The sequence below is a fragment of the Pseudophryne corroboree genome, chromosome 2 (assembly GCF_028390025.1).
Source record: "Pseudophryne corroboree isolate aPseCor3 chromosome 2, aPseCor3.hap2, whole genome shotgun sequence".
Lineage (NCBI taxonomy): Eukaryota > Metazoa > Chordata > Amphibia > Anura > Myobatrachidae > Pseudophryne > Pseudophryne corroboree.
The window spans coordinates 649,863,079-649,889,844 of NC_086445.1; the positions used below are offsets into that span (position 1 = coordinate 649,863,079).

The 26,766-nt window shown below is 43.4% G+C and overlaps 1 protein-coding gene across 1 annotated transcript in view; it reads right to left on the bottom strand.

Moving 5' to 3' along the window:
* MYO19 (myosin XIX) overlaps positions 1–26,766 on the bottom strand; it is a 450,559-nt gene that overhangs the window by 59,766 nt on the left and 364,027 nt on the right. The window contains exon 20 of the mRNA XM_063955000.1: positions 16,669–16,817. Coding sequence (XP_063811070.1) covers positions 16,669–16,817 — 149 coding nt within the window. The remainder of the gene's footprint in view (positions 1–16,668; positions 16,818–26,766) is intronic.

The window sequence follows — 26,766 nt, forward strand, 5'->3', positions numbered from 1 at the left end:
TGTGCGCATTTACGGTAAAGTTTATGTGCGTCTGGCGGGCGACTCGTTCGTAACATATTTTAACTATATAATGTATTTTGTAGATTATGGTCCCTTTGATAGATTCTGAAAGTTTAGTTAATATAGCATGTTCATGGACATAGAGATCCCTCTTTGTTTGATACGAAGGGTCAGACATGAGTCATACAGTGGTGTTTAGTATCCATCGGAAGAGTATTTAATTAGCAATATTCCGGTGTTGGTTTGGAGCAGATTAATCGCTTGTGCGAATAGTTATGGACATAAGAAGTTTATGTACTTTTACTATTATTTGCACTTACTTATCCATGCGGCGGGAAACCTAGTTTCCCACCCACCTGAGCAGTTGGAAATAGTCACAGCCCACCTGTATGAACCAACCTATGACCTTTTGTTATAATGCGAAGACGAATTCCTGTGTCCAATGAACAATGAGATTGTAGGGACCATTGAATTGCATTGTGTGTGGGGCATAAATAGACAAGCCGATCCTATCCAGCTCTCACTCTTCAACGGTTCTCATTGCTGATAATCGGGAGCTGGATATCCAGAGGCGCATGCGATCGTTCCCCTTGTGCGTAAGTTTTCTCCGCAATCATATTGTCTTTATTGGTATTGTGGGCCATATCTCTCTCTCTCTCTCTCTCTTCTCCTCTTTCTCTCATTTTCCCTTAAACGTACTTGTATTGTATTGTATTTCCTGTGTAGTTACCTGGTTAGTTAGTCTATGTTATATTGGTAGTGTATGACTTGTATTGTATTATTCTTTTGCGAGTATAACATTCATATAAGGCGTTAGACCCTAAGCCCGGCATTTGTGTATTTCTTATAGTGTTAAGTATTCTCAGAGCGTCGGAGACGCTCGAACAGCTTTAAGTTAATAAGGTTACATTGTGTTGCATCTACACCCCACCATTACACTAAGGTTTTTCTGTATAATACATTGTTCATGGTTTACATGTAAAGGTTTAACATTGTGAGCGTCTGCGCCGCTGGTGATCTCCTCGTGGTCCCGAGCGTCCGCTACGCTATAGCGAACCATAACGTTAGTCGGCAGCCAATAGCGGGCCTGCCTGTGATCTCTTGGCCGTGAGCGAACGTAACACGTGAGCGTCTCGACTACGGCTAAGCGATTGATACGCAACGTGCGTACCCTTACTATATTTAGCTTTAACATGCATCACTGGAGAATAGATACTTTATGCCAATATGTATTCCAGGGCATATTATTTAAAGCATCTATACCTTAATTCATATAAATTGTTGGTTCACGTTCTCAGTCTCTGCTGTCAACGCACTCCTAATCTGCCCCTATAAGAGATAACTTGTGTATGTCAATGGCTGACTAACCTTCTCAATGTCTACAGTCAGCGTCTTTGACTAATCATTTGCATGGTACCAATATTCATATGCTTCTATGGTCATAGGATATACAATTCTATACTAAATAAAATGCATAGGTTTGCATATAATATCAATCAGCGCTCTCAGTCTCTGCAGTCAGCGCTTAGAAGCGTTCTACTATTGGAAAATTTCTAAGGACAGCTTTCAAATATGAAATAGGGCAAAACTTCTCATTTATAGTGGCTTCTTTTTACCAGTATGATATTCACACCAATACACAGAAACCTCCTAGTGTATACATCAAGTGTCTCTGATAATCAGCGCTCTTAGTCTCTGCTGTCAGCGCTTGAAATTATTCCATAAGTAAACACATTTTTGTATAACGGAGACAACTTTTAGATATGAAATATAACAAGTTTTTATTTTATGATGGCTTGTCTGTACCAAATTGATACTTTCTGGCCATGTTAACATATATCCAGACAGTTGCACCTATAATCTCTTATCATAGCGTTGTTACCACAGATATTATGTGTAACATTGGTTAGTGCCTTCTCCCTATATGGGCCATGTCAAACATAAGTACTCATTGTATGGCCCACAAATGCATACAATTGTTAACACTGTAGAATGCGAATACTGTTCCTATCATGAACAGCTACAAATCTCTATCACAGCGCTCTCAGTCTCTGCTGTCAGCGCTTGAGGCTGTTCTATAACCAAAGGATACATTTGTTAACACTGTGGAGTGTGGATACTGTTACAATCATGAACAGCTACAAATCTCTATCACAGCGCTCTCAGTCTCTGCTGTCAACGCTTGAGGCTGTTCTATAACCAAAGGATACAATTGTTAACACTGTGGAGTGTAGATACTGTTACAATCATGAACAGCTACAAATCTCTATCACAGCGCTCTCAGTCTCTGCTGTCAGCACTTGAGGCTGTTCTATAAAGGATTTGTGTGGCAGAGATAGTTTTAAATATAGCATGTAACAAGCTCTTTATTAGCAATTGTTTGTCTATGTCAGTCTATAGTTCACAGTAATCCACAGAAATCTTCCAGTGTATATGTAAAGTACAAGCGTTAATGCATTTGGATGGTATTGATTTGTATCCGTGCTATTGCACTTATAGTTTGCTATTCATGTGTTTTTATTGCAAACACTGTGTTTAACATTTATTAAAACCAGCACGCTGTGTGGGCCATATTAAGCCTAAATAAACCATGTATGGCCTGCAAATGGATACAAGTGCTTAACACTGTGACACATAACCAATGTTACTTTTTGAACGGCTACATTAAAGTTCTCTGTCTATGCAGGATAATTTCGGCTGCACTTCAATTACATTTATACATTCGGTGAGATTACTCTATATGCTATCCTCTATGCAAACCAAGCGATAGTTCAGTGTTAGGCTATATCTGTATGAATGAATATTAGGCTGTAGGAGTAATTAGGGAGCCTGCACTGCACATAGAGTTCGGTAAATCTGACATGCACATTTTGTTGAACACATGGAAAGAGTGTGAATCGCCGATGCGCGTTTCACAGTTTAGTTTCGTCAGGGCTAACCAGAATGTCTCCCCTGATCAGATTATCATCGTTTAGCCGCCCCAATCACGGAGCGGTATCCCGGTCACGTGACAATTACGGCCTATCACAAAGCGGCTCTCGTCATTCGGGATCTAGCAATGCAGCCGGTCTGGTCATGTGACTCAGGCGGACCAATTGTGACCCTGTTACTACATTCACTAGAGAGAAAGTAAGATGCTGATTTCATGTCTGCTAGGCTGGACTCCATTCTACTGTCATTAAGTCTGAGCATCCTGGTTATCCCTATCATATATTACTATATCCTCGGGAGTTCTGTTTAATAGGCTGAATTCTTCCGTACGGGTACCTCATAGTCATATGTATGTACTATGAGACCACACAAATAATTAGACATGAGACATAATTCCGTGTAAGGAAATAAAACCATGAAAAAAAGAAAAAATTAAAATATGAAGTGACAAACCAATACCAACAAAACTAGTGTGCTTACACTTAATGATGAGTGAGTAGACACTTCTATGTGAAAGTTATAATGAGATAGTTTAAATGTCTCGTGTATATTATTAAAGTGAGAAAATGTTGGATAAGGGTGAAAATAAATAATGAAATAAAAAGAATTTTCAATGATAGTGAAAAAATATTAAAACGTGCAAAAAAGTATCTATATTCTAATTAAACTAAATATAATGTAACGATTATTGATTTAAAAAATAAACATGGTAATATGATACCACGATTATAGTGAAGAAGGTGCCCTTTTGAAGTGAAAATTAAATTATCTGTGCCATGTAGTGACCAATTGTGTTATAACAATCATTGTGTTTTTATTATATATGTGTAACTCTTATTATGTTCCTATATAGAATTGTGATTATTCATAATTATCTTCCATTATCGTGTATATTGCTCATGAAGTGATATAGGGTAGATTTGTAATATCCTGAAGCTGGAATCCATTATATATCCCATTCAAACATATTTTGAGACAGATTGAATTCATATATGAAAGGATATATTTAGTCCCTAGCTAATCAGACTATATATTCTACCTCTATCCTGACGGAGTCGTTATAAATAATCCCTATCGGTACTATATATATATATATATATATATATATATATATATATCTCATATAAAGATTACACGTATAGAAAATGTACGTATCATAATGTAAATCTCTTAGGGATCCACAGATCTTCAATTATAGCTCTATTAATTACTGCATGGGATATAGCCCTATCAGTACTAGTATGATGACTCACCAATCTGATATATTTATATCCCTAGCATTCCAGGTCATTTATGGAGACATTCATATCATGCATCTTAATTACTACATTATAGATTTTTTGTTTTATTTTATTGTTTATTATTTATTTCTCTCTATTGTTTCTATGCAGGTTCATCCAATCTGATCACTATGGTAAGTATATGACAATTGAACGGATTACTTGATCTGGATTTTGTCTTTAGAAATTCAAAAGTTAGCTGTCCGCTCAATTGGAAAATGTCCTGGATTCCATGTACTGTATTCTCTTTTCATTAAAACGTTGTTTTGTTTAGTCTACAGACAGGTCCTCTTAAAAAAGGGAAGAGAAAAATTGTGTATATATTTCTAGATGTATTATACACACTTTTAAAATACAGAGACAAATTGTTTTTTTCTCTACAAGGGGGGAATTATTCTTACAGGAATGGGAGATAACTGTTATACTCATTCAACCCCACTGGGTAGAAGTGTCTACTCACTCATCATTAAGTGTAAGCACACTAGTTTTGTTGGTATTGGTTTATCACTTTTCATATTTTAATTTTTTTCACAGTTTTATTTCCTTACACGGAATTATGTCTCATGTTAATTATTTGTGTGGTCTCATAGTACATAAATATGACTATGAGGTACCCGTACGGAAGAATTCAGCCTATTAAACATAGAACTCCCGGGGATATAGTAATATATGATAGGGATAACCAGAATGCTCAGACTTAATGACAGTAGAATGGAGTCCAGCCTAGCAAACATGAAATCAGCATCTATCTTTCTCTCTAGTGAATGTAGTATCAGGGTCACAATTGGTCCGCCTGAGTCACATGACCAGACCGGCTGCATTGCTAGATCCCGAATGACGAGAGCCGCATTGTGATAGGCCGTAATTGTCACGTGAACGGTATACCGCTCCGTGATTGGGGCGGCTAAACGATGATAATCTGATCAGGGTAAACATTCTGGTTAGCCCTGACGAAACTAAACTGAAACGCGCGTCGGCGATTCACACTCTTTCCATGTGTTCAACAAAATGTGCATGTCAGATTTAGGTGTGCTAGTTAGAAAATGTATTTAGATCAGTGAATACTAGGCAGGATACCTACAGAATTCTAAGTGCAGTGCAGGCTCCCTAATTACTCCTACAGCCTAATATTCATTCATACAGATATAGCCTAACACTGAAGTATCGCTTGGTCTGCATAGAGGATAGCATATAGAGTAATCTCACCGAATTTATAAATGTCATTTAAGTGCAGCCGAAATTATCCTGCATAGACAGAGAACTTTAATGTAGCGGTTCAAAAAGTAACATTGGTTATGTGTCACAGTGTTAAGCACTTGTATCCATTTGCAGGCCATACATGGTTTATTTAGGCTTAATATGGCCCACACAGCGTGCAGATTTTAATAAATGTTAAACACAGTGTTTGCAATAAAAATACATGAATAGCAAACTATTATAGCATTTGTAGGCCATACAATGAGTACTTATGTTTGACATGGCCCATATAGGGAGAAGGCACTAACCAATGTTACACATAATATCTGTGGTAACAACGCTATGATAAGAGATTATAGGTGCAACTGTCTGGATATATGTTAACATGGCCAGAAAGTATTAATTTGGTACAGACAAGCCATCATAAAATAAAAACTTGCTATATTTCATATCTAAAAGTTGTCTCTGTTATAAAAAAATGTGTTTACTTATGGAATAATTTCAAGCGCTGACAGCAGAGACTAAGAGCGCTGATTATCAGAGACACTTGATGTATACACTAGGAGGTTTCTGTGTATTGGTGTGAATATCATACTGGTAAAAAGAAGCCACTATAAATGAGAAGTTTTGCCCTATTTCATATTTGAAAGCTGTCCTTAGAAATTTTCCAATAGTAGAACGCTTCTAAGCGCTGACTGCAGAGACTGAGAGCGCTGATTGATATTATATGCAAACCTATGCATTTTATTTAGTATAGAATTGTATATCCTATGACCATAGAAGCATATGAATATTGGTACCATGCAAATGATAAGTCAAAGACGCTGACTGTAGACATTGAGAAGGTTAGTCAGCCATTGACATACACAAGTTATCTCTTATAGGGGCAGATTAGGAGTGCGTTGACAGCAGAGACTGAGAACGTGAACCAACAATTTATATGAATTAAGGTATAGATGCTTTAAATAATATGCCCTGGAATACATATTGGCATAAAGTATCTATTCTCCAGTGATGCATACCATATGCACATGTCAATCTAGTGGTATTGACAGTAGAAATTGAAAACACCAGCCGACCAGTCACAGGGAATCCATTTAATATCAACTTAATAATTAACATCATATTTATGTGTATTCCCGGCAAGTTTGCATTTAATAAGCCCAGACTAAATACTGAGATTGAAATTCTGACGGCACCAACTAATTCTTATTAAGGTCATAGAACCTGAGATAATCTTACTACCCATATAAGACATTGCACAACACAGTGGATTAAAAGAGTGTGTTTTTTAATATTATATGTTGCACTGTGTCCCACACTTGTCTTTTTTTTTATTTTCAAATTTTCAGTTTTTGGCTCTTTTATTAAGATGGAAATAAAAGTTATATTTTAATTTTGTGAATATTTAGCTTTAAGTGCGTCACCCCAAGTCCAATTTCCATCCTTTTCCTTCAAAACGTGTTTCTACCAGAGGACAAGGCAAAAACACTTCAGAAGATGGTCCACATGGTGCTCCGACCTACTCGAGTGTCCGTCCACCATTGTATAAGATTGTTGGGAAAGATGGTTGCCTCATACGAGGCGATCCAGTATGGGAGATTCCATGCCAGAACATTTCAGTTGGATCTCCTGAGCAAGTGGTCCGGATCACATCTAAAGATGCACTGGATGATTCGGCTGTCACCTCAGGCCAGGATTTCCCTCCTGTGGTGGCTACAGTCCTCAATCTACTGGAAGGCCAGAGTTTCGGGATTCAAGATTGGACTCTCCTCACGACGGATGCGAGTTTACGGGGATGAGGAACTGTCACCCAAGGGGCGCAGTTCCAGGGCAGGTGGTCAGACCACAAAGCCCTCCTTCCAATCAACATTCTGGAACTTCGGGCGATCGACAATGCTCTGATTCAGGCCTCTCCTCTGCTCAAAGATCACGCGATCCAGATACAGTCGGACAATGCCACGGCTGTGGCATATATCAATCGTTAAGGGGGGGGGCAAAGAGCAGGGCCTGAATGCAAGAGGTGTCAAAAATACTCCTCTGGGTGGAAACAAATGCAAAAACAATGTCAGCAATCTTCATTCCTGGTGTGGACAACTGGGAAGCGGACTTCCTGAGTCATCACCATCTCCAACCGGGGGAGTGGGGACTCCACTATCTGGTGTTTCACCAGATCATCGACCGGTGAGGTTGTCCACAATTACACATGATGGCTTCTCGTCTCAACAAGAAACTTCCCTGGTATTGCTCAAGGACCAGGGACCCTTGGGTGAGGGCAGTGAATGCACTGGCGTCGCCTTGGCCTTACCGGCTGGTCTACCTCTTTCCTCTGATTCCATTGCTCCCAAGGGTGCTCAAGCGAATCAGGAATCAAAGAGTCCAGGCAATTCTGATTGCCCTGGATTGGCCGCGGATCTTCTAGACAAGTCCCTTGGCCTCTACCACTAAGAAGTGATCTTCATTTGACGGCATGGAGGTTGAACGGAACATCCTAGCTCACAAGGGCCTTTCCAAGAAGGTTGCTACCATGGTTCAGACCAGGAAACCTGTGACGTCAAAACACTATCATCATATCTGGAGAAGATATGTCTTTTGGTGCGAGGAACGCATGTATCCGCCTGTGGTATTGGCTTTCCTGCAGTCCTCCTGGTTTGAACCTCTGATGATGGTAGAAGACAGGTACCTCACGTGGAAGGCGGTGATGTTACTGGCCCTGGCTTCTGCTTGCCGTGTCTCAGAATTGGGGACCTTGTCGTGTAAAGGTCCATACTTGGGGGTATATTTACTAAGGTCCCGATTTTGACCGAGATGCCGTTTTTTCATCAAAGTGTCATCTCGGTAATTTACTAAGCAATAATCACGGCAGTGATGAGGGCATTCGTAATTTTTTGGAAGTCCAAGAAAAAAATACGAATGAATACACCATCGGTCAAAACTCGTAAAGAAGTGCTAAAAAAAAACAGACCAGCTTTTTTAATCCGTGATTGTATAGTATGCAGAGATCCATGAGATCCGTGCATGTATATCAGTGGGAAGGGGTGGGAAAGTGTTTCTTTTCTGAAAAAAATTTGCGTGGGGTCCCCCCTCCTAAGCATAACCAGCCTCGGGCTCTTTGAGCCGATCCTGGTTGCAGAAATATGGGGAAAAAAATGACAGGGGTTCCCCCATATTTAAGCAACCAGCATCGGGCTCTGCGCCAGGTCCTGGTTCCAAAAATACGGGGGACAAAAAGAGTAGGGGTCCCCCGTATTTCTAAAACCAGCACCGGGCTCCACTAGCTGGACAGATAATGCCACAGCCGGGGGTCACTTTTATATAGTGCCCTGCGGCCGTGGCATCAAAAATCCAAATAGTCACCCCTGGCCGGGGTACCCTGGGGGAGTGGGGACCCCTTCAATCAAGGGGTCCCCCCCCCCCAGCCACCCAAGGGCCAGGGGTGAAGCCCGAGGCTGTCCCCCCCATCCAATTGGCTGCGGATGGGGGGCTGATAGCCTTTTGTGAAAATGAAAAGATATTGTTTTTAGTAGCAGTACTACAAGGCCCAGCAAGCCACCCCCGCATGCTGGTACTTGGAGAACCACAAGTACCAGCATGCGGCAGAAAAACGGGCCCGCTGGTACCTGTAGTACTACTACTAAAAAAATACCCCAAAAAAGACAAGACACACACACCTTGAAAGTAAAGTTTTATTACATGCATCCACACAAACATACATACATACATACTTACCTTATGTTCACACGAGGGTCGGTCCTCTTCTCCAGTAGAATCCATGGGGTACCTGTTGAATAAATTCTACTCACCAGATCCAGGGTACCAGGCTCCTCGGATAATCCTTTTGTAATCCACGTACTTGATTAAAAAAATAAAACGGATACCCGAGCCACGCACTGAAAGGGGACCCATGTTTTCACACGGGTCCCCTTTCCCCGAATGCCAGAAACCCACTCTGACTGATGTCTAAGTGGGTTTCTTCAGCCAATCAGGGAGCGCCACGTTGTAGCACCCTCCTGATCGGCTGTGTGCTCCTGTACTGACTGACAGGCAGCACGCGGCAGTGTTACAATGTAGCGCCTATGCTCTCCATTGTAACCAATGGTGGGAACTTTGTGGTGAGCGGTGAGGTCACTTTTGGTCAACCGCTGACTACAAAGTTATTATGCTTAGGAGGGGGGACCCCACGCATTTTTTTTCACCGTTTTACAGTGTTTATTTAAAAAAAAATAAAAAAATTAACCCCAGCACGGATCACACAGATCCGGCCGAGATTCATTGTGATAAAGTCGGCAGTGTTTTGCTAATCACTGCCGTAAAAAACGGGAAAAAAACACGAATGACATCGACATCGGAACAAATGAAAAATCCGAATACGACAGCTTAGTAAATTAGGCGTAATAAATTCAAAAAGTTGCAGTTTTACACTTTCGATGTCATTCGTGATTGAACTTTGACCTTTTTCCGAAAATTACGAATGTTAGTAAATATACCCCTTGGTCTTTTACGAGGACAGAGCAGAGCTCCGGACAAGACAGCAGTTCCTGCCAAAGGCTGTCTCTGCGTTTCACTTGAATCAGCCTATTGTGATTCCATCCAGTTCTGATGCTTCTGCTCCTCCGGAGGCATTAGATGCTGTGCGAACCTTGAAAATCTATGTCAAGAGAACGCTCGGATCAGAAAGACGGATTCTTTGTTCATGCTCTATGATGCGCAGAAAAAAGTGTTGTCCTACTTCAAAGCTTTGGGACATCCCCATCGTACAATATTTCCCCAATATTCCTTATGGATACTAGAGAAAATAGGATTTTAATACCTACCGGTAAATCCTTTTCTCTTAGTCCGTAGAGGATGCTGGGGATGCTTCAAGAACCATGGGGTATAGACGGGATCCGCAGGAGACATGGGCACTTTAAGACTTTAAAAGGGGTGTGAACTGGCTCCTCCCTCTATGCCCCTCCTCCAGACTCCAGTTATAGGAACTGTGCCCAGGGAGACGGACATTTCGAGGAAAAGGATTTATTTATTTTTTAAAACTAAGGTGAGATACATACCAGCTCACACCTCAAACACGCCGTACAACATGGCATTCAACAACAACGCATGCAACAGCATGACCAACATCAGCCACAGACTGACTGTACTTAACTCAACATGAGTGTTACCATAACCAAACTGCAGATACAGTACACACTGGGACGTGCGCCCAGCATCCTCTACGGACTAAGAGAAAAGGATTTACCTGTAGGTATTAAAATCCTATTTTCTCATACGTCCTAGAGGATGCCGGGGATGCTTCAAGAACCATGGGGTTTATACCAAAGCTCTAGAACGGGCGGGAGAGTGCGGATGACTCTGCAGCACCGATTGACCAAACAAGAGGTCCTCCTCAGCCAGGGTATCAAACTTGTAAAACTTCGCAAAGGTGTTTGAACCTGACCAAGTAGCAGCTCGGCAAAGCTGTAATGCCGAGACCCCTCGGGCAGCCGCCGAGGATGAGCCCACCTTTCTGGTAGAATGGGCTTTCACTGATTTCGGTAACGGCAATCCTGCCATAGAATGAGCCTGCTGAATCGTATTATAGATCCAGCGCGCAATAGACTGCTTGGAAGCAGGAGCCCCTATCTTGTTGGGAGCCCACAAGACAAACAGAGCCTCTGTTTTCCTAATCTGCGCCGATCGGGCGACATAGATTTTCAAAACTCTGACCACATCGAGAGACTTCGATTCCGCCAAGGCGTCAGTAGCCACTGGCACCACAATAGGCTGGTTTACGTGAAATGATGAAACCACTTTTGGCAGAAATTGCTGAAGAGTTCTCAATTCCGCTCTATCAGCATGGAAGATTAAATAGGGGCTTTTGTGAGACAAAGCCGCCAACTCAGATACCCGTCTTGCGGATGCCAAGGCCAACAACATGACTACTTTCCAAGTAAGGAATTTTAACTCAACCTTATGTAAAGGTTAAAACCAATGAGATTGCAGGAACTGCAATGCCACATTAAGATCCCATGTTGCCACAGGGGGCACAAATGGAGGTTGGATGTGCAGCACGCCTTTCACGAAGGTCTGAACTTCTGGAAGGGAGGCCAATTCTTTCTGAAAGAAGATTGATAAGGCCGAAGTTTGTACCTTAAAAGAGCCTAACTTTAGACCCGCATCCACACCTGCTTGCAAAAAATGGAGCAAACACCCCAGCTGAAATTCTTCCGTAGGAGCCTTCTTGGATTCACACCAAGATATATATTTCCTCCAAATATGGTGGTAATGCTTTGCCGTTACTTCTTTTCTAGCCTGAAGAAGTGTGGGAATGACTTCACTGGGCATACCCTTCTGGGCTAGGATTTGCCAGCCGCGGTAAGTCCTGATCCCGTAGAGGAAGAGGCCAGGGATCTTCTATGAGCAACTCCTGAAGATCTGGATACCAGGCCCTCTTTGGCCAATCTGGAACAATGAGGATCGCCTGAACCCTTGTTCTTCTTATAATCTTTATCACCTTTGGAATGAGTGGAAGTGGAGGGAACACATAGACCGACGGAAACACCCAACAGTGTCACTAGGGCGGCCACCACTATTGCTTGAGGGTCGCTCGACCTGGAACAATATCTCTGAAGTTTCTTGTTGAGGCGGGATGCCATCATGTCTATTTGAGGAGTTCCCCAACGACTTGTCACTTCTGCGAAGACCTCTTGATGAAGACCCCACTCTCCTGGATGGAGATCGTGTCTGCTGAGGAAGTCTGCTTCCCAGTTGTTCACTCCTGGAATGAAGACTGCTGACAGAGCGCTTGCATGTCTCTCCGCCCAGCGAAGAACTTTCGTGGCCTCGGCCATTGCCGCTCTGCTCTTTGTTCCACCCTGGCGGTTTATGTACGCCACTGCTGTTATGTTGTCTGACTGAATCAAGACGGGCAGACCGCGAAGAAGATGATCCGCTTGCAGAATGCCATTGTAAATGGCCCTTAATTCCAGAATGTTTATGTGCAGACAAGCTTTCTGGCTTGACCATTTTCCCTGAAAATGTTTCCCCTGTGTGACTGCTCCCCAGCCTCGAAGACTTGCATCTGTGGTCACCAGGATCCAATCCTGAATCCCAAACCTGCGTCCCTACAGAAGGTGAGAACTGTGCAGCCACCACAGGAGGGAGATCCTGGTCCTGGAAGATAGGACTATTTTCTGGTGCATGTCCAGGTGAGACCCGGACCACTTGTCCAACAGGTCCCACTGAAACACCCTGGCATGGAACCCGCCATACTGAATGGCCTCGTAGGCCGCCACCATCTTCCCCAGCAACCGAGTGCATTGAAGAATCGACACTCTTGCTGGTTTCAGAATCTGTTTTACCATGTTCTGTATTTCCAGAGCCTTTTCCACTGGAAGAAAAACTCTCTGTAATTCTGTATCCAGAATCATACCCAGGAACGACAGCCGTGTCGTCGGAACCAACTGTGATTTTGGCAAGTTTAAGAGCCAACCATGTTGTTGCAGAATCGTCAGGGAGAGCGCTTTTTCAGCAATTGCTCCTTGGATCTCGCCTTTATGAGGAGATCGTCCAAATATGGAATAATTGTGATTCCCTGCTTGCGCAGGAAAACCATAATTTCCGCCATAACCTTGGTGAAAATCCTCGGAGCTGTGGACAGACCAAACGACAACGTCTGAAATTGGTAATGACAATATTGAACCGCAAACCTCAGGTAAGCCTGATGTGGAGGATATATGGAGACGTGTAAGTAGGCATCCTTTATGTCGACCGACACCATAAAATCCCCCTCCTCCAGACTGGAGATCACTGCTCTGAGAGATTCTATCTTGAATTAGAATTTTTTTAAGAAAGAAATTGAGGGATTTTAGGTTCAGAATCGGTCTGACTGAGCCATCCGGCTTCGGTACCACGAACAGACTCGAATAAAAGCCCTCCCCCTGTTGTGACGGGGGTACTGTGACAATGACTTGATTTTGACACAGCTTTAGTATCACAGCGCATACTACCTCCCTTTCTGGAAGAGAAGCTGGCAAGGCCGATTTGAAAAATTGGTGAGGGGTCACGTCTTGAAACTCTAATTTGTACCCTTGGGTTACTATTTCTAATATCCAAGGATCCAGGCCCAAGTGAACCCAGATCTGACTGAAGAGTTTGAGATGTACCCCCACTGGTGCGGACTCCCGCAGAGGAGCCCCAGCGTCATGCGGTGCATTTGTTAGAAGCCAGAGAGGACTTCTGTTCTTGGGAACTTGCCACAGCCTGTGACCTTTTCCTCTTCCTCTCGCAGCAAGGAAGGAGAATCCTCGTCCTTTTTTTAATTTATTGGGCCGAAAGGACTGCATCTGATAGTGGGGCGTTTTCTTTTGTTGTGCAGGAACATAAGGTAAAAATGATGACTTACCCGCGGTAGCCGTAGATACCAGGTCAGTGAGGCCGTCACCAAACAAGACACTACCGTTAAACGGTAGAGACTCCATAGTCTTCTTAGAGTCAGCATCAGCATTCAATTGATGAATCCACAATGCCCTCCTAGCCGAGACTGCCATGGCATTGGCCCTTGATCCCAAAAGACCAATATCCCTCGCAGCTTCTTTTAAATATGCTGCAGCATCCCTGATATGACCCAGAGTCAAAAGCAAGCTATCCCTGTCTAGGGTATCTATCTCAGATGACAAGTTATCTGCCCACTTTTCAATAGCGCTACTCACCCATCCCTAAGCAACGGCAGGCCTGAGCAGCGTACCTGTAGTGACATAAATGGATTTTAGTGTATTTTCCTGCTTACGATCCGCAGGATACTTTAGGTCTGCCGTGTCAGGAGATGGAAGCGCTACCTTTTTGGACAGCCGCGATAGAGCTTTGTCTACAGTGGGGGTTGACTCCCACTTTTCCCTGTCCCCAGGGGGGAACGGATATGCCACTGGAATTCTTTTGGGAACCTATACCCTCTTGTCAGGATTTTCTCAAGCTTTTTCAAAAAGAGCGTTCAGTTCATGAGAGGGAGGAAACGTTACCTCAGGTTTCTTTCCTTTAAACATACAGACCCTTGTATCAGGATCAGCAGGGTCCTCCGTGATATGTAATACGTCTTTTATCGCCACAATCATGTACTGAATGCTCTTAGCCAGTTTAGGATTTAATCTGGCATCACTATAGTCGACACTGGAATCAGAGTCTGTGTCGGTATCAGCTATCTGGGTAAATGCACGTTTCTGTGACCCCGAAGGGGTCTGAGCCTGCGACAATGCATCCTCCATGGATTTCCTCCATGTCTGGTTCTTAGACTCAGATTTATCTAATCTCTTAGTCAACCGAGCCACATTTGCATTCAAAACACTCAACATATTTACCCAATCAGCCATCGGCGGTGCCGACACGGTCACTCCCACAGCCTTTTCTGTCCCCACTCCAGCCTCCTCCTGGGTAGAGCACTCAGCCTCAGACATGCCGACACGCGTTTACCGACACCCACAATCACACTGGGGCTATAGGAGACAGACCCAAAGCAAAGCCTGTTAGAGAAACACAGAGGGAGTTCTGCCAGCTCACAACCCAGCGTATATCCCGGTTCTGAAGCGAGTAATATACTGCCCAGACCTGTTAGCACTTTTACATTCAATAAAATAGCACCAAATCACTTGTGCCCCCCCCCCCTCCGTTTTGCACCCTGTTACTTGTACAGTAGTGTGGGAGGCCAGGCTCAGCATCTCTGCAGAGAAAATGGCGCTGGTCAGAGCTGTGAGGGCTAAGCCACGCCCCGTTAATGGCACGCTTCAGTCCCGCTTATTTTTACATCTTTATACTGGCGGGGGTCTGTATTTAGTGCCCAGGCACTGTATACACTTGTGCCAGTTGCTATTTGAGGTTTTATGCTGCCCAGGGCGCCCCCCCTGCGCCCTGCAGTGCCATTTTGTATGTGAGAGCATGGCGCGCAACGCGCCCGCTGCGCAGTACCTCAAAAGCCGTCACTGAAATCTTCTGCCGTCACTGAAGTCTTCTGATCTTCTTCTACTCACCTGGCTTCAGACTTCTGGCTCTGCAAGGGGGTTGATGGCGTGGCTCCGGGAACAAGCATCTAGGCGTACCTAGCGATCAGACCCTCTGGAGATAATGGTGTCCAGTAGCCTAAGAAGCAGAGCCTTGAAACTCACAGAAGTAGGTCTGCTTCTCTCCCCTCAGTCCCACGATGCAGGGAGCCTGTTGCCAGCAGGTCTCCCTGAAAATAATAAACCTAACATAAAATCTTGTTCTGAGAAACTCTGGAGAGCTCCCCAGTGTGCATCCAGTCTCACTGGGCACAGAATCTAACTGGAGTCTGGAGGAGGGGCATAGAGGGAGGAGCCAGTTCACACCCCTTTTAAAGTCTTAAAGTGCCCATGTCTCCTGCGGATCCCGTCTATACCCCATGGTTCTTGAAGCATCCCCAGCATCCTCTAGGACATATGAGAAAATAGGATTTTAATACCTACTGGTAAATACTTTTCTCGTAGTCCATAAGTGATATTGGGCGCCCGCCTCAATGCGTTGACTTTTCTGCAGGTTCTTGTTATGTAGTTACCTGTTCAGCTGTTGTTATTAGTGGTGTGCTGGTTTGTAAATCTCACCACTCTTTATCATATTTCCTTCTCTCATATATGTTCTTTCTCCTTCAGGCACCTTTTTTTACCTATAACTGCCTGTGGGAGGGGGCATAGATGGGAGGATCCAGAACACCCAGTTGAAGAATTTTATAGTGCACTTGCTCCTTTGGACCCCGTCTATACCCCATCGTACTAGATTTCCCCAATATCCATTATGGACTATGAGAAAAAGATTTACTGGTAGGTATTAAAATCCTATTTTCTATGATCTGAATGCATTATTATTATTATCTTCTCCGGAGACACTTTTCTTTGTTTATATTTTATTTTGTTATTGTACTTGACTATTTACTGCTATGATACTGTGTTCTGTTTGTGAATGTCTTTGTCATTGTCCTCTGTGATATGCTTTGACATTATCTACTGTTATTGTCTTGCTGTACTGTTTGATTTATGGCACAAATGAAGCTCTAATAATAAGAAAAATCTTTATTAAAAAAAAAAAGACGATACAAGGTCAAGATTTTTTTTTGTTGTTTTCTTTTTTATGCAATACCCATCAGGCATTTTATATATATATATATATATATATATATATATATATATACACACACACAATATTTTAAATAAATGTAAACACTAACAGAATACACCGTAATATTTACTTCAGAATCGTATAAAAAGATAACAGAATTTCTTACCATCAAGTGAGTCAAGAACACCTTTGTGGTGCCGCAGTGTACTAGTGTGTTGTTTGATGTAGTGTCTAGTTGTAGTTGTGGCAAAACAACATGTAGAATGTTTTGTGACATAAGCTTTAAGTCATCACTCCCCTCCACTGGTACAGGACCTGCAAGCAGTACAGGTATTTATTAAAGAAGCGTTAATACAAAATACAAAACAGTACTTACCGTGGCACAAACAGCTCTATCGACTGTCATACGCGCACGCAGGGGGGGTTTCTGAGTATCTAGAAAAAAAACCCTGGCCGCCGAACCATCTGCGCTGCTAACCGATGTTTCTTGTGTGTGTGTACAGTAAGGAGGAGCACAGGCAGACTGAGGGCACCCACGGCGGCTGCAGCAGCTCCCTCCATACACTACTGTACCAGTGAGAGAAGCTTGCTGCTGGGTGCCTGTAGGGGGAGCTGCTACGACAGCGCGCAGCTCCTCTCAGGCAGCATGTGGGGTATTGAAAGAGACAGAGAGCCTGGTGAGGACACTGGGCAGGGTTGAGGCTAGATCCAAGTGGCCTAAGGGACCTTTTCCGTAAGGGGGAGGAGCCACGACACAAGGGGGAGGAGCTAGGCCAGTGGGACAGTTGCTCTACTATCCCCGCCACCAACTATTACCTTTAGTAATTAGGTGGCGAGCGAAGCGAGCCACCGAGCCCGAAGCGTGGCGAGCGAAGCGAGCCCGCGAGGGTACTTTTCGGGTACCCTGTTTGGCCGTAGCTCCTCCCCCTGGTGACGTGTCTCCTCCCCTAGGTACGTCACAAGGTCCCTTCTCCCACTCCGATATAGAACCAACCCACTGGGCAGTAGCTGTATGATGCTGTCACTGACTCCATGTGCTTTTCTCATATCTCGGGGGTGAAGGAGAGGCCTGTGGTCTTTAATAAAATATGCTGGCTAGAAGAGGTACATGCTGTTCCTGTAACTGCTGCAGTGTTAGTAGCATGTGGATGGTGTGTGTGTGTGTGTGTGTGTGTGGTATGTATGCATGTATACTGTTTGTGTATGTATGCAGTGTGCATGTATACTGTGTGTATGTCTGTGCTGTGTGCATGTATACTGTGTGTATGTCTGTGCTGTGTGCATGTATACTGTGTGTATGTATGTGTGCTGTGTGCATGTATACTGTGTGTATGTCTGTGCTGTGTGCATGTATACTGTGTGTATGTCTGTGTGCATGTATACTGTGTGTATGTCTGTGCTGTGTGCATGTATACTGTGTGTATGTCTGTGCTGTGTGCATGTATACTGTGTGTATGTATGTGCTGTGTGCATGTATACTGTGTGTATGTATGTGCTGTGTGCATGTATACTGTGTGTATGTATGTGCTGTGTGCATGTATACTGTGTGTATGTATGTGCTGTGTGCATGTATACTGTGTGTATGTATGTGCTGTGTGCATGTATACTGTGTGTATGTATGTGCTGTGTGCATGTATACTGTGTGTATGTCTGTGCTGTGTGCATGTATACTGTGTGTATGTCTGTGTGCATGTATACTGTGTGTATGTCTGTGCTGTGTGCATGTATACTGTGTGTATGTCTGTGCTGTGTGCATGTATACTGTGTGTATGTATGTGCTGTGTGCATGTATACTGTGTGTATGTATGTGCTGTGTGCATGTATACTGTGTGTATGTCTGTGCTGTGTGCATGTATACTGTGTGTATGTCTGTGCTGTGTGCATGTATACTGTGTGTATGTATGTGCTGTGTGCATGTATACTGTGTGTATGTCTGTGTGCATGTATACTGTGTGTATGTCTGTGCTGTGTGCATGTATACTGTGTGTATGTCTGTGCTGTGTGCATGTATACTGTGTGTATGTATGTGCTGTGTGCATGTATACTGTGTGTATGTATGTGCTGTGTGCATGTATACTGTGTGTATGTATGTGCTGTGTGCATGTATACTGTGTGTATGTATGTGCTGTGTGCATGTATACTGTGTGTATGTCTGTGTGCATGTATACTGTGTGTATGTCTGTGCTGTGTGCATGTATACTGTGTGTATGTCTGTGCTGTGTGCATGTATACTGTGTGTATGTCTGTGCTGTGTGCATGTATACTGTGTGTATGTCTGTGCTGTGTGCATGTATACTGTGTGTATGTATGTGCTGTGTGCATGTATACTTTGTGTATGTATGTGTGCGCATGTATACTGTGTGCGCTGTGTGCATGTATAGTGTGTGTATGTATGTGCTGTGTGTATGTATGTATGTGCTGTGTGCATGTATACTGTGTGTATGTCTGTGTGCATGTATACTGTGTGTATGTCTGTGTGCATGTATACTGTGTGTATGTATGTGCTGTGTGCATGTATACTGTGTGTATCTCTGTGTGCATGTATACTTTGTGTATGTATGTGGGCTGTGTGCATGTATACTGTGTATGTGTGTATGTATACTGTGTGTAGTGTGCATATATAGTGTGTGTATGTATGTGCTGTGTGCATGTATACTTTGTGTATGTCTGTGCATGTATACTGTGTGTATGTATGTGCTGTGTGCATGTATACTGTGTGTATGTATGTGCTGTGTGCATATATACTGTGTGTATGTCTGCTGTGTGCATGTATACTGTGTGTATGTCTGTGTGCATGTATACTGTGTGTATGTATGTGCTGTGTGCATGTATACTGTGTGTATGTCTGTGCTGTGTGCATGTATACTGTGTGTATGTCTGTGCTGTGTGCATGTATACTGTGTGTATGTCTGTGCTGTGTGCATGTATACTGTGTGTATGTCTGTGCTGTGTGCATGTATACTGTGTGTATGTCTGTGCTGTGTGCATGTATACTGTGTGTATGTATGTGCTGTGTGCATGTATACTTTGTGTATGTATGTGTGCGCATGTATACTGTGTGCGCTGTGTGCATGTATAGTGTGTGTATGTATGTGCTGTGTGTATGTATGTGCTGTGTGCATGTATACTGTGTGTATGTCTGTGTGCATGTATACTGTGTGTATGTCTGTGTGCATGTATACTGTGTGTATGTCTGTGCTGTGTGCATGTATACTGTGTGTATGTCTGTGCTGTGTGCATGTATACTGTGTGTATGTATGTGCTGTGTGCATGTATACTTTGTGTATGTATGTGTGCGCATGTATACTGTGTGCATGTATAGTGTGTGTATGTATGTGCTGTGTGTATGTATGTGCTGTGTGCATGTATACTGTGTGTATGTCTGTGTGCATGTATACTGTGTGTATGTCTGTGTGCATGTATACTGTGTGTATGTATGTGCTGTGTGCATGTATACTGTGTGTATCTCTGTGTGCATGTATACTTTGTGTATGTATGTGGGCTGTGTGCATGTATACTGTGTATGTGTGTATGTATACTGTGTGTAGTGTGCATATATAGTGTGTGTGTATGTATGTGCTGTGTGCATGTATACTTTGTGTATGTCTGTGCATGTATACTGTGTGTATGTATGTGCTGTGTGCATGTATACTGTGTGTATGTATGTGCTGTGTGCATATATACTGTGTGTATGTCTGCTGTGTGCATGTATACTGTGTGTATGTCTGTGTGCATGTATACTGTGTGTATGTATGTGCTGTGTGCATGTATACTGTGTGTATGTATGTGCTGTGTGCATGTATACTGTGTGTATGTCTGTGCTGTGTGCATGTATACTGTGTGTATGTATGTGCTGTGTGCATGTATACTGTGTGTATGTATGTGCTGTGTGCATGTATACTGTGTGTATGTCTGTGTGCATGTATACTGTGTGTATGTCTGTGCTGTGTGCATGTATACTGTGTGTATGTCTGTGCTGTGTGCATGTATACTGTGTGTATGTATGTGCTGTGTGCATGTATACTGTGTGTATGTATGTGCTGTGTGCATGTATACTGTGTGTATGTATGTGCTGTGTGCATGTATACTGTGTGTATGTATGTGCTGTGTGCATGTATACTGTGTGTATGTATGTGCTGTGTGCATGTATACTGTGTGTATGTCTGTGTGCATGTATACTGTGTGTATGTCTGTGCTGTGTGCATGTATACTGTGTGTATGTCTGTGCTGTGTGCATGTATACTGTGTGTATGTATGTGCTGTGTGCATGTATACTGTGTGTATGTATGTGCTGTGTGCATGTATACTGTGTGTATGTCTGTGTGCATGTATACTGTGTGTATGTCTGTGCTGTGTGCATGTATACTGTGTGTATGTCTGTGCTGTGTGCATGTATACTGTGTGTATGTCTGTGCTGTGTGCATGTATACTGTGTGTATGTCTGTGCTGTGTGCATGTATACTGTGTGTATGTATGTGCTGTGTGCATGTATACTTTGTGTATGTATGTGTGCGCATGTATACTGTGTGCGCTGTGTGCATGTATAGTGTGTGTATGTATGTGCTGTGTGTATGTATGTGCTGTGTGCATGTATACTGTGTGTATGTCTGTGTGCATGTATACTGTGTGTATGTCTGTGTGCATGTATACTGTGTGTATGTATGTGCTGTGTGCATGTATACTGTGTGTATCTCTGTGTGCATGTATACTTTGTGTATGTATGTTGGCTGTGTGCATGTATACTGTGTATGTGTGTATGTATACTGTGTGTAGTGTGCATATATAGTGTGTGTGTATGTATGTGCTGTGTGCATGTATACTTTGTGTATGTCTGTGCATGTATACTGTGTGTATGTATGTGCTGTGTGCATGTATACTGTGTGTATGTATGTGCTGTGTGCATATATACTGTGTGTATGTCTGCTGTGTGCATGTATACTGTGTGTATGTCTGTGTGCATGTATACTGTGTGTATGTATGTGCTGTGTGCATGTATACTGTGTGTATGTATGTGCTGTGTGCATGTATACTGTGTGTATGTCTGTGCTGTGTGCATGTATACTGTGTGTATGTCTGTGCTGTGTGCATGTATACTGTGTGTATGTCTGTGCTGTGTGCATGTATACTGTGTGTATGTCTGTGCTGTGTGCATGTATACTGTGTGTATGTCTGTGCTGTGTGCATGTATACTGTGTGTATGTATGTGCTGTGTGCATGTATACTTTGTGTATGTATGTGTGCGCATGTATACTGTGTGCGCTGTGTGCATGTATAGTGTGTGTATGTATGTGCTGTGTGTATGTATGTGCTGTGTGCATGTATACTGTGTGTATGTCTGTGTGCATGTATACTGTGTGTATGTCTGTGTGCATGTATACTGTGTGTATGTCTGTGCTGTGTGCATGTATACTGTGTGTATGTCTGTGCTGTGTGCATGTATACTGTGTGTATGTATGTGCTGTGTGCATGTATACTTTGTGTATGTATGTGTGCGCATGTATACTGTGTGCGCTGTGTGCATGTATAGTGTGTGTATGTATGTGCTGTGTGTATGTATGTGCTGTGTGCATGTATACTGTGTGTATGTCTGTGTGCATGTATACTGTGTGTATGTCTGTGTGCATGTATACTGTGTGTATGTATGTGCTGTGTGCATGTATACTGTGTGTATCTCTGTGTGCATGTATACTTTGTGTATGTATGTGGGCTGTGTGCATGTATACTGTGTATGTGTGTATGTATACTGTGTGTAGTGTGCATATATAGTGTGTGTGTATGTATGTGCTGTGTGCATGTATACTTTGTGTATGTCTGTGCATGTATACTGTGTGTATGTATGTGCTGTGTGCATGTATACTGTGTGTATGTATGTGCTGTGTGCATATATACTGTGTGTATGTCTGCTGTGTGCATGTATACTGTGTGTATGTCTGTGTGCATGTATACTGTGTGTATGTATGTGCTGTGTGCATGTATACTGTGTGTATGTATGTGCTGTGTGCATGTATACTGTGTGTATGTCTGTGCTGTGTGCATGTATACTGTGTGTATGTATGTGCTGTGTGCATATATACTGTGTGTATGTCTGTGCTGTGTGTATGTGCTGTGTGCATGTATACTGTGTGTATGTCTGTGCTGTGTGCATGTATACTTTGTGTATGTCTGTGTGCATGTATACTGTGTGTATGTATGTGCTGTGTGCATGTATACTGTGTGTATTTATGTGCTGTGTGCATGTATTCTGTGTGTATGTCTGTGTGCATGTATACTGTGTGTATGTATGTGCTGTGTGCATGTATACTGTGTGTATGTCTGTGCTGTATGCATGTATACTGTGTGCATGTCTGTGTGCATGTATACTTTGTGTATGTATGTGTGCTGTGTGCATGTATACGGTGTGTATGTCTGTGTGCATGTATACTTTGCGTATGTATGTGTGCATGAATAGTGTGTGTGTGTGTGTGTGTGTCTTTGTGCATGTATAGTGTGTGTATGTATGTGCTGTGTGTATGTATGTATGTATGTATGTATGTATGTATGTATGTATGCTGTGTGCATGTATACTGTGTAAGTGTGCATGTATACTGTGTGTGCTGTGTGCATGTAGAGTGTGTGTGTGTGTGTGTGTGTGTGTATCTATACTGTGTGTGTATGTATGTATGTATGTATGTATGTATGTATGTATGTATGCTGTGTTTGTAAGTATGCTACTGTATGTGTATGTATGGCAGTCCAGCACTCCTGACATGCAAAATGATACTCAAGTGCCCTCTGTAATTAATTGTAATACCGGTAAAAAAGCCAGGGGCAATCAGAGATTTTGTCAAGAAATTGTAATGATGCAAAGTCACAGCATATCAACGTTTCGGGGCCCGTAGCCACGACACGTTGGTATCCTGTAATTTTGCACCATTAGAGTTTTTTGATAAAATATGTGTACCCCTGCCTTTTTTACCAGAGATATATACACACACACGTTTGGAAACCCCCCCCCCCCATGGAAATCCTGCGTTTGCCACTGACTGTTGGCTTTAATAAACCAAGTTTGGAAGCACCATACACTTTCCCCTGTGAACCTTCCATTTATATTAAATGACTTGAGAGTAGCATGTGGGACTGTTAAAGCCGTCAGGGAGCACTGAGTATCAAAGGAATGGTGCATGCTTGGTAAATACAGTTATCTACATTAACTCATTGAATATCACCCCATAAAACATTTAAATATATCCTTTAAGAAATGAATACAGAATAAGGCACTAAACAAGGAAAGGTGATCCCAAAAAATATGGGTCTACAAAAGAAGTAACAGTGATTGAGGTAGAACATGTATCACGGACGTATAGAGGAGGGGATTGATTTAAAACCTTATGCTTTAAGGACTCTGCAATGATCTTTAAGCAGCACACACTTCATCTAGAACAGGCTGGGCCAACCTGTGGCTCTCAAGCTGTTGTGAAACTACAAATCCCTACATGATATACCAGCTGACTGGTGGGAGGGTATGCTGGAACTTGCAGTTTCACAATAACTGGAAAGCAACAGGTTGGCCAGGTCTGAACTAGGTTTTTAGATTTAATACTTTATATTAGAATTTTTCACATCATTAACACACATTACAAAACAAATAAAATCACATAAAAACAAAACATTCATATAAAAAAGAGAGCTAAAAAAGTAAATTGTAATACAAATATCTCCCATTTCTCTTATGTCCCATAGGATACTGGGAATCCATTTAGTGCCATGGGGTATAGATGGGTCCACTAGGAGTCTTGGGCACTTTAAAAATTTGATAGTGTGCGCTGGCTCCTTCCTCTATGCCCCGCCTACCAGATTCAGTTTAGAAAATGTGCCCGGAGGAGCCGGTCACGTCGCATGGAAGCTCCATTTATTTTATCTGTTTGTTATTTTCAGGCAGGACTGGATGGCACCAGCCTGCCTGCTTTGTGGGACATGGGGGAGGTAGGGGGGGGGGGTAAGGAGGACCCAGCCTCTTGAAGGGTTAATGGTCCCGTTCCCCACTGACGGGACACTAACTCCTGAGGGAACTATTTGCATGCCCCACCACGACAAGCGTACATTCCCGCAGCATGTTGCCACCCTTAACAGAGCCAGAAGAATAGTGGTGCGTATTAAGCAGGCGTCCTGGTTAGCAGGTCGCCAGCCATTATGGCGGTATGAGGGTACAGAGACACAAGACTTCTACGGGGGCGGCGGAGTCTTGGGGCTCAGTACACACTGCGGATGCACTGCTTCTGAGGGAACTAACTGAGTCTAAGTACACTACGAGTGTACACAGTACCCAGACATGGATTACAAACTTAAAAGGCAACTGACTCCATTTTAAGCATTAAAAATTACCTCAGCCAGTATAAAAAAAGCGGGAAGACCGCGCGCCATTGAAGGGGCGGGGCTTCACTATGAGCGGATCCAGCAGTTCACCAGCGCCGTTTTCCCTCAGTAGTGGACACAGACGCTGACTGACGGGGACGCGCAGCTCCTCCGGAGAGACTCCAGATTACCTCAGTGGTACCAGGGGGTCATAGCAGGGGGGAGCGCTGACTAGTGTATTAAGTCCCCAATCTGGATACTTAGTCTGCAACCCGGCTAAGCTTGGCATTAGCAGCAAGGGCGCTGTGTGCTGGCTCCAGGCTATCTCTGTGTCTCTCTTGAAGGGCTCTTTGTGGGTTAATTGTGCTTTTAACCTGTTCCTGTGTGTGTGTGTGCTGTCACTGTCACAGTATGTCAGACAAAGAGTGTGTTTCTTGTAAGGCACAGTGTTCCTCTTTTCCAGGGGGTTGACTACAGTGTACTCAATGCAGTGCACCCTCCCAGGCTAGCGGGGCAGAACCAGCTTGGCTGGATTCCATTAGGGGAATGATCTCCAATATTTACACAAAATTGTCCCGCGATGAGAAAGAGACTCAATACTAAAGACAATCGATGACTGAGTTTATGAACAGAGACTCAGTACCCAAACCAGCGTCTCAGTCCCCTGCCATTTGTCCGCAAAAACGTCCTTTGGCCCATATCCTGCAGTCTGACTCTGATGATGAGGGGTCAGACATGGAGGAGGGGGAGGTGGATGCAGAGGTGGGGGAGGCTACTCTGTCACAGGGAATAGAGGCTCTCATAGAAGCTATTAGAGAGCTTCTGCATACCCTGATAAGGTAACAGAAGAGACTGAGGAATCTCATTTTAATGTAAAAAAGAAATCCTCAGTCACTTTTCCGGTGTCAAAGAAGAACCGTGGGTTAATCCTGATAGGAAATGTCAAATCCCTAGAAGGCTGATATCATCTTTTCCCTTTTCTCCTGAGGATAGAAAAAAAATGGCAAAATCCACCGACAGTGGATGCATCAGTAGCCAGGCTGTCACGAAAAATTGTATTGCCTGTCCCTGGTGCAGCCTCCCTAAAAGACACGGCTGATCGTAGAATTGAGAATACACTCAAATCTTTGTATACAGCTGCTGAGGGTAGAACAGAGACCCACTATAGCATGTGGGTGGATTACGAAGGCCATCACAAAATGGTCGGGTAACCTAATTGAGGGGTTAGGTACCTTGCCTAACGGGGAGATTATTCTACTCCTGCAACATATACAGGACAAAATGTATGGTGGAAGCCATAAAAGAAATAGGATTGCTTAATGCATGCACCACTGCTATGGCAGTGTCAGCACGCAGAGGCTTATGGTTACGCCAGTGGACTGCCGACGCGGATTCCAGGAAAGGCGTGAAAGGCCTACCCTTCACAGGAGGCGCCTTATTTGGAGATGAACTATACAAATGGATCTCCAAAGCTACTGCGGGTAAGTCCACGTATCTTCCTTCCGCAGCTCCCCCAGCCAGGAAGGCTTACTCAGGACCTAAACTACAGACCTTTTCGACTGCCAAGTTCAAGGGCAAAACCAGATGTTCTATAGCCACCAGAGGCGCTAGAGGTAAACCATGAAAACCAGCAAATGCAGGTTCACAGCAACAGAGCTCAAGTTCTGTTTCCTCAAAGCCTTCAGCATGACGGTGGACCGCGATGCCTGGAAGACCGGCAGGTGGCAGCCCGACTAAAAATTTTCAGTCACATCTGGACAACATCATGCCGGGATCCCTGGGCCATAGATCTTATTTCCCAGGGCTACAGACTGAAGTTTCAGGAGCTCCCACCTCACAGATTCTTAAAATCAGGCTTACCAGTTTCACAGGAAGCAAGTATAACCTTACAGGATGCCATTCAAAAACTGGTAGACTCGGGTCATTGTTCCAG